Source organism: Anopheles bellator, chromosome 1, assembly GCF_943735745.2.
Source record: "Anopheles bellator chromosome 1, idAnoBellAS_SP24_06.2, whole genome shotgun sequence".
NCBI classification, from domain to species: Eukaryota; Metazoa; Arthropoda; class Insecta; order Diptera; family Culicidae; genus Anopheles; species Anopheles bellator.
In genome coordinates, this window is record NC_071285.1 from 35,701,311 (window position 1) to 35,710,367 (window position 9,057).

At 46.2% G+C, this 9,057-nt stretch overlaps 1 protein-coding gene across 2 annotated transcripts; it reads right to left on the reverse strand.

Moving 5' to 3' along the window:
* Window positions 1-376: 376 nt before the first annotated feature.
* LOC131205709 (histone deacetylase HDAC1) lies at window positions 377-3,977 on the reverse strand. Of its 2 annotated transcripts, none has more exons than XM_058197924.1 (5): window positions 3,698-3,977; window positions 3,065-3,177; window positions 2,877-2,994; window positions 1,659-2,789; window positions 377-1,597 (listed from the first exon to the last, which is right to left on the reverse strand). In XM_058197924.1, exons 1-5 carry the CDS (start codon window positions 3,738-3,740, stop codon window positions 1,512-1,514), a joined length of 1,491 nt encoding a protein of 496 aa, XP_058053907.1. In that variant the 5' UTR covers window positions 3,741-3,977; the 3' UTR covers window positions 377-1,511. The 2 variants fall into 2 exon arrangements, with proteins under 2 accessions (XP_058053907.1, XP_058053908.1); XM_058197925.1 differs by having other exon boundaries at window positions 377-1,587; window positions 1,655-2,789.
* Between the last annotated feature and the right edge of the window lie 5,080 nt (window positions 3,978-9,057).

Below are 9,057 nucleotides of genomic sequence, written 5' to 3' on the forward strand. Positions count from 1 at the left end.
CAGTACGCCAATCCGATCAGCTATCTCGGTGGACCCCGTCTCGATCGGAACGCCGATAAACGAGGGTCGGTCGCTTCCAGTCAAGGTGATAGCATAACTAGCATCAACTCGATCATGTCGATAGATTAGAAGCGAATGATGGATCAAATAAAAAACATAAAAACACGGAACACGGAATCCCGTGTTGGTCAATGTCCGAAAATTGTACAGCACAGCATCAAAATTGATTCCGATCGAATTCCTACGGCTGGAGTGGTTTGTTAAAAAAACACAGATAAATGTAAAGCATTGTAATATGGGACAGAAGCCACATGATTAGGCTTCAAAAAGTCGTATTTCTCATGTTCCTCAGTTGATTTCAACCAATTCTTTTTTGTGTGATAAATTGCAAATCGTGTATGTATTTACTTGGTAATACTTATCAATTTGCGCCACAACTAAATCATGGAACTCTTCCCGAATCATTTGTTTAGTTTCATTCGCTTTTATCCTAATTTGATGAACGTTTTGTACGCCATCCTTTTCATTGTCCGATAGCGTATTTGTTGTGCCACCGATATGCCCGCTTAAAGAATCCTCGAAACGTGACACTAACATGCAGTATTTCCTGTATGTCTGATAGATTTTACTGGACACTTTCTAGCGTCCGCTACCCTTTGCCGTCAAATTCGTATATATGTTTACGCTATTTCATGTTGATTCTTCAGCCTGGTGTACTTTGCACTACCTTTCCTGTACATGTTAAACGATACGGGTCCACTAGGAAAGTTTGAATAAAAATACAAAGTACATGAATAATGTTGTAGAGGTTATGTTACGTTAGGGAGCTCCTTTTCAAGTCCATTCGCGAACCAACGCAAGAGCACAAGTCTCTGATGCTCCTGTCGCTGGCGGCTCGTACTATGAAACCGGCCAGAGTTTGGTACTGCGTGAGACAAAAATTGTGTACTTTTCTGTTTCGTTCTAAATAGCATCATCATTCCTGAGATCAATGGAAACTATCAGTACGGTCCCTTCATCGTGTGTCCGGCTGCATCATCTCTATCGTCAGTGCCGGTTAAAGATTGATCGGTTCAGTAGCGTTTTTCCGCCTAAAAAACTATTGTTACCTTCACCCCACCGAAAAGACGGGTAACGATCGCTCGGTAATCAGGAAACTCTCTTGCACACAGAATAAAATTAAACGCCTTTCGCATCGTTGATTCCACTGAACAAAGATTCCTTCGCTTCAGCCTCGTCATCCTATTGTTGTTATCAGCTCCTATCGTTTTAAATGCTAATATTCTGATTAAAACCACTGTTTACTCGGTGTAATGGTGTTTCGATTCAACCGAACCGCCTCCGCTGTCCGAAAGTTGAACTATTTGTGTTCGTCATGAATCCGGCAAATCCGTTACAGTCTCACCTAGCCGCTCTGGCCCTCCGGCAAGTCCTCTGCGGTGCCGAAGGATTAAGCCGGAAAGTTAGGCCGGAGGATGCTGTTGGTGTTTTCGAAACGACGATAACGTCGATCATGCAACGGCCGTCGTTTCTTTCTTGAGGGTCGGATCCTCGGACGATGCTTTGGTAGTTTCCTCCTTATCACCGCTGGTATCCACTGGTAAAACCAGAAAACAATTAGCATTTCAACATTTATGCCACCCATAATAGCCACTTACTTTTCGCTTCCTTTTCTTCCTTCACATCCCCATCGGCCTTCACGTCCTTTTCGATGCGCGGCCTCTTGCGTGACTGGCCCCCTTGCTGACCGCTGCCCTTGAACGATCGATTATCCCGGCGGCCACCTTCGCCTTCATCCTCCGAATCCGAAAATTCGTTGTCCGGCACTATTCGCTTATCTTTGTCCTGCTGAGGCAAACGCTCGTCCTTGTCCACCTTGTCCTCATCCTCCGATTCCTCGTTGATCGCGTCCTCTGGTATCGCCTGCACCTGCACGCCGGGAGCATGCGGCAGCATTCGCAGGTTTTCAAACAGCCGATTCTTGATCTTCTCGAGATACTCGGTCGTGTTTTGATTCGACATGTTGCTGGGGCTGATGTGCAGCTTAAAATCGGGGCCAAAGTACTCGAAATAGTCGTTGTACGGCAGCTCGTTCGCGATCTCCACCCCCAGCGCCACCGACGTTTCGTATGTCCAGCAGCGGGACACGTTGCGGATCGTGTACCCGCCGCCACCCACCATCAGGAACGGAAGATTGTACTTCTTCACAAACTCCACACACTTGCCGTGACCCTTCACGGTCAGATTAAAGCAACCGAGCCGATCGCCGGTCAATGAATCCGCACCACACTGGAGCACCACGGCCGATGGCTGGAACGTTTCCATCACCTTCGAGATGATCGGCACAAAGATCGAATCGTACGACTCGTCATCCATTCCGTCGCGCAGCGGAATGTTGACGGCGTAGTACTTTCCACGACCGGCACCGATGTCACGCAGATCGCCGGTGCCCGGGAAATACTCGCCATACTTATGGAAGCTGACGGTCATCACACGATCAGTCGTGTAAAACGCTTCCTCCACACCGTCCCCATGGTGGACATCGATGTCGATGTACAGCACGCGCTGGTGATACTTTAGCAGCTCCAGAATTCCCAACACGATGTCGTTCACGTAGCAGAATCCAGATGCTTCCGACTTTTTCGCATGATGCAGGCCACCGCCCCAGTTGATACAGATCTCCGAGGCCTGCTTGTTGAGCTTGACGGCGGCAGCTACCGAACCGCCGGCCGACAGTTGGCAAAATTCGTACAATCCATCAAACACCGGACAGTCCTCTCCGACGTTGACTGTCGTAGGGAATAGAGAGGAGCACAGTTGTGTGATAAAATCACAAATCGGAAGAGTTTTGACTACCGGCCATCAGAACCACTTACAGCGCTGCATGTGCTTGTTGTACTCGGACATGTTATCAGGGCGGATTGACCGCAAGAATCGAATGTAGTCGTCGGAGTGGAACTTGGTCATCTCGTCGGCAGTCGCCTTGTGCGGACGCTAGAAACGGGACGGCGTACCAAATCAGTACCACAGTGTTGTCTTATGTTTTAAATTCTATCCGCCTTACGTAGATTTCCATCTTTCGGTACAATCCATAGTTCAACAGCAAGTTGTGTGTCATACGTATGCGATGTGGCTTCATCGGGTGTCCCTGGCCATAGTAATAGTTGCCAATGTCGCCTGGTAAAACATAAGAAGCAGTTCGTTACGCTCTAAATAGTGTCCGATTGTCTATTCAATGTTAGTTTTGTTCTGACTATACAATCGCAAACAACTTTCGGGCGAGCTAATTCAGTTTCGACAATTTACGACCATCATAACCTAGCGAACACTTTGTACGCTCGACCGTAGCTCGTAAAGCGGACACCATTTTCGCATCGGTCGCCACTCACGCTCGACCGGGCGCTCATCAGGCAACCGTACTTTTCGATCTGACAGCGACACTCGCGTTGTCCCGCTCACTATGTAGACCCTCAGTCAAGCGAGTGAAAGAGTCGACAGTACGCGCAACGCGATGGAAATGAATGGCTGTTGATAGTACGGTTGCATGGCGTTGCAAGTTCTCGCTAGGCGACAGTGGTCCTAAAATTTCAAAACTATCCCACAGTCCGTGGGACACAATTTGGCAGACCGCCCACGACGCAGGACGCTTGTGGAGAAGAATCTATTGCTTTGGCTACGCTTTTGGTGCGACACTTACTATCGTAGTAATAACAGACTCGTTTCTTGCTGTGTGACTGCATTTTTCCTAAATCTCACTGGCGACGACTCGACGATCTTTTCCGCGCGCACTACGCCTTGCCGCTTCCCTTTGAACAAACACCGATCGCTGGTGGAACTTAAACCAAGGGCACACTGTGCGGTCCGACTCGACACCGTACAACAAACAGAAAGCGCGGTGGGCAACGAAAACTGCCAGACGCTAAACTTTTGCGTGAAACTGGCCGTGCGGAGAAGCGCTTTTTGTGTGCGCTTTTTGTGTGTGCAGATCGCCAGATGCGAATGGGTGAGTGCCGCCGGCGTGAGTGCCGGAAAATGGATTGGCGAAATGTCAACGGTTCCCTTGACAGGTAACTTTTTTTTTGAAAAATTTGCGAATTCTGTTACAAATTCTTTAATTCAAAGTTTTCGTTTGTAATTGCACACTGGATGAAATAATTTAATTTAAATAATTTCAATTTCAGTTTCTTCGGTGGCGAGTTGTAATTCTAAATTCTCGGTCACAAATATTCTCATTAGATTAGATTTTTAGATTCGATTAGATTAGAACAATTTGAACAGTGAGAAGAATTTCGAATTCGAATTCGATGATTTATTTATTGTTTGTTTTGTTAAACAAGTGTTTATTGCCAAAGTTGTCCGAGGAATCATTTTTAATTAACTAATTACTTATTTAATTAACTTTTAATTATGGAATTAATTTAATTAGGAATTAACTTTTGTGCAGCGATTGATCTCCTTGTTCTTGTTCGGGAAGCTGCATTCAAACAGTCGGGAAATGCGACTGTATATCCCGCTGTCAGCAACCAACAACCAAATGCCCCCTTTTTGGTAACAGCGGTTCCCGTAGTCTCCCAATCGGTCATTTTCATACCACGTACTGATGCAAACCCTCCCCTGCCCAAGGAGTTGAATGTGTTTAAGTCCGACAACAACACCAGCACCGTGAACTCGCCAAAACAGGATATTCCCCTGGAGGATATTCTGTGTAAAGTGGTGGTGCTGCCGTTGAAAAACGGAACAGCCTACACTCCGTTGCCGGATGTTGCCAAATGGTGCTCCGTCAACCGACAATTAAGTGAGTATTCAAGTAATATATAATATATAAGTATAAGTATAGTATAAGTATAAGTATATTATATTATACTTATACTTATATAATATAATATAGTATAATATAATATAATATTAAGAAAGTAGGTAAGTTTGAGAAAAAAATGCAGTTGGGCGTACACCAGCAATTTCAAACGCAAAGAAACATCGCATCGAATCGAATTTCCCTTTTTCACTCGTGAGAATTTGGTCTCAAAAGGGAATTTGAGTGGGAATTTTGACTTAAGAAGGGAATTTCGCTTCGGGAAACCGAGCGAGCCAGGCAAAAAACAGAGACCGGGAACGCAAAAGGGAAATAGGGGAAAGGAATAGGGGAAATAAAGGAAATAGGAAGTCAAAAATACAGATTTTCAGAAAATTTGAATTTAGGGCAACTAGCAGACCCGTTAGTATAAAAATAAATAAATAAATACCTTGAATGTCGGATAGATAGTCTGTCTTTGAATGCAACAGGAACCAATAATTTCGTACTCGTTACAGTAAAAGGAGATGTTATTCCAAAACTTTGGGATACACAATATTTTTAGTTTGGTTGTTGCGACGTATTTGCCCATGAGCAAAACAGGGAGTTTCTAGGTTTATTCAACAAATATTAAACGATTGACCATTTGTTTATGGTCATGGCGAAAGCAAGTCGTACTGGAAATTGCAGTCTTCTGAATTGAAACGGTCCTTCCAAAATTTTCCTGTAAGAATGGTTGCCTCGATCACATTGTTCATTAAGGTTTTAACTGTTAATCAGATTTTAAATATTAATTAATTAAATTATTTCAGATTCACTTTCGTGGCGCAGAATATAAAAATAACTGCGAAATTTATATTTCATTCAATTTGAATTTGACGTTCGAGCTCTTGGTTAGGTTCGTCATCAGGTTCAGGTTCGAAGGCTCAAAGTTACGTTGTACCGTGTTGAGATTCTCAGAGAAACAGAGAGAGCCAGAAAAGAGTTAAAAAAATTCCAACTTTTGCCGGACGCGCGCTCGTTTTCACTGTTTCCGTCGAACAAATCGAAGAACCCTTTTGCGGTTAAGTCGTCGGACGTGACCGGAAGTGCAGGTTCGTTGTGTTTTGTGTCATTTCGTTATTTGTTATATTGTGTATTTTATTCGAGTTCGAAGGTTTCGAGCATCGAGTGAGAGAAGAGGTTTGTTTTGAGGCTCAACACAACAAAACACATCCGAATTTCCCCGTTGCGTGTGAAAGGATTCTTCCCTGCTCTGAAGCGAATGCCTTATTTTAGTTCGATTTGTTGTGCGTTAAACGGGACAATAGGAGCCGTGTTTCCCTTCCATCGTACAATTTTCCAGCAACGCAATTCGACAAGCTGTGCATGTGTGTGAGACAAGATGAAAGATGCTGCCTGTTGGCGATAGTAGTGAGCAGGTCCTTAGTAGGCGAATCCGCCGTGTGTATCCGTTGCTCCAGCAACCGTACAGGAAGAGCAGCTGCAAGTGTGTATGTGTGTGTGCACCTTTGTCCTGTGATAGAAAGGACGAAACTGGCCGTCCTTTGACTGTGTTTCCCTTCTCCGTATGTCCACTTCCTGACGTGGTGGACAGTTTGTGAAGTAATCGCGCGAATGTGTGTTCGAAAAAGGGTTGAACATAAAATTGCGCCCATTTGTTCAAAATATTTCGTATTCCAAAAGCGCAGCTCGGTTCGATAACCATTTTCGAGACTAGACAGTGGCCAATTAACCGTTCAATGTTATTAAAAACGCGTAAAGTGTACTCGATATTCGACCTCCGCCGTCTCGGCGAGTTCCACCGCAGGAAAAGAGGAAAACAAAATGCGTTTCCCTAAAAGGAGTACAATGGTGTCCAGTGGCAGATGGGCACGGAGCGAACTGGTGGGGGAGAAAAAAAGGACAAAACAACTAGGCAAGGCAACCGCGGCGGCCATCAAAGCGAAAAGGCAGCCATCACCGATTGGGCCGAAGCGGGCCTTTGGCTCCCCGCGGGGCCCGGCGCGTTATTTTCGTGGCACACACCCGTCACCCGTTTGGCCGCGCCTGTGTTGCGTCTATTTGTCCCGTATTCCCGGTCCGCGGAAGGGTCGCGTGTTGCCTGTGTTTTCTTCCGTCGCAACTCTTCTCGGTTCGTTGATCGCCTGGCACCAATTGCATCGCTTTGCGCGCGCGTGCGTGCGTGCGTACGTGTGCGTGCCCCGGACTTTCCGAAAACGGAACACTTCGGAAGGTTTTGCTTTTCGGCGTACTTGTACACCAACAATCGAGTGAACGTTTCCAGAGTCTCGAGCCCCATATCACCCTTTTGGGGTACACCCAACAGCCTACTTTTGAAATCGACGATTGCTCCACTCTTCTCTGGACTAACAACAGAGTCCCATTTCGCGTCGCAAGTGACAGTTCGACGCTAAACGAGACACACAACAAAAAATGAGTGCAGTAAAATTTGTTTAAGGACATCCGTTTCTTCCTCGACTCGATCACGCACACCTTGCCGTCATCTGCTGGGTCGCACTCACACTGAGAGGCGTGTGGCGCGTGTAGGTCGCGCCGAAGAGCCAATCCTCCGGAAGGACGAACGAACGAAGGGTGCGTTTCCATGTTGTGCTCAAAATTTAGGGAAATTTGTTGGGAAAACTTTGGGTTGGTGAGAACATTTTCGCCGGCGCAATTGCTGGAGAAACAAGAGTAGCACAAACACCCGAACACATCCAAGGATGCGTAGCGATACGAGAAGGAAACACAGTGGAAGGATCGTTGTGCAGCAAGGACGAAGGAAACCGAGAGTAGTAGTGTCGGCTCTTTTGTTCCCCTTCTGGCGGCGTATCGATTCCACTGCGATGGTGTTGGTGTTGTGGTGTCGGCACAAGGATCAACCAGGAAGGTGCTTCGGAAAAGTGTCGTCGCTAGTTTGCGGTTTTAATGCTTGAAAACAAGTGAATAGTTTCCGCCTGCTGTCGCCACGCTGGCGGTGCTTGAGATTTTATGGTTCAAGACATTCGTGAAAATGATTCTTCGCGAAGCGGAAGTGGGTTCGGCGCGCTAAACCGGAAAACCGATTAAAAAAGTTTGGCGACAGTCTCTTATTAGTTGATGATGTATATTTCTATATCCTTTCCTTTTCCCCGACAGTGCCGCAGATTAAAACCATGTGATGGTGCAGAAAGTGAAATAGAAAATTCGTGGTTCTACCGAACCCGGGAGGCCATTGCAGTGAGAAGAGAAAATTGTGAAATAGCGTAGACGGTGTGTGCTTGATTCCGTGCCGATATATTGAGTGTTGTGGCCCGAGTGCCCAATGTTGTTGATTGACCAAGGAGCTGGCTTTCGCTCCCGTGCCGTGGATTATTTCGTCATCGTCCCTCACAGCGCTCGGAAAAGGATAATGAAATAAAGGTAAGCGGAAGCGATGTATGGCCCTCCGTCCTACACTTCTTATCAAACACTCAACTCATGGCACTCGAATTACTGTATATTGACCCTAGCATTAAGGAGGCCTTTTTGGGTAACGGGTATTGCGGCTCACTCAATCGTCGATTGGTTAGCAGCCCGATCCCCAGGGCCCTTTCGCTGTGAAATGTCGGTCAGATAGACGCACGGCTTTTCCACGCTGTTTGCTTTCTGATAACCACCTGAGGGGGCTGATAGCGCGAGGAAGTACCAAAATTTATCGATTTCTTCCGGCCCCAGATCCGTGACCGAAACCGTTCGGTGTTTTGAGAAACCAACGCTCGCGTGTCTCGCTCGAGTATCGGTGATGGATTGTTGTTGGCTATTGGGACACGTGAAGTCACGAGTGATGACTGCGAGAAAGCAACCTTAAGGGCTCTGCTCTCTGGGCTCTGTGCGCTGCATGTTTTCGGCTGCTTTCGGTCAATTACTTTTTGGGTGTTAAAATATTCATTTCAATCTAGTCGTGCCTACGCAAGCAGTCAATTAGGGATCGCCATTACCCGGAAGTCGCATGGTTGGCTTCCGGAGAGCGCGGTCGGAAAACAAACTCCGAACTCCATTCCTTTCGCACACGCATGCGTTTTCATGTTGCCGCTGGCTCCGTAATGCTCGCCAGTCCCGGCGATTTTTGGTTTGGGATCCGAGTTTGTGAACGTTTTCGTTAATCAGTTTTTTCCTTAATTTTGGGCCCGATTGATCGATTTAGTTTTTGGGAGTCGAAAATGAGTAAAGTTTAATGCCAAGGTTTGTCAATCATACCCCTTATGAGGTAGTTCTATAAAAATTCCTGTTTTAAAAAGGGATTT

Coding starts and splice junctions, on each gene's coding strand:
- LOC131205709 (XM_058197924.1), bottom strand. CDS start 3,740: ATGCAGTCACACAGCAAGAAACGAGTCTGTTATTACTACGATA. Junction 3,178..3,697: donor AGTCTGTTATTACTACGATA/GTAAGTGTCGCA, acceptor ATGTTTTACCAG/GCGACATTGGCAACTATTAC. Junction 2,995..3,064: donor ACCGAAAGATGGAAATCTAC/GTAAGGCGGATA, acceptor TCCCGTTTCTAG/CGTCCGCACAAGGCGACTGC.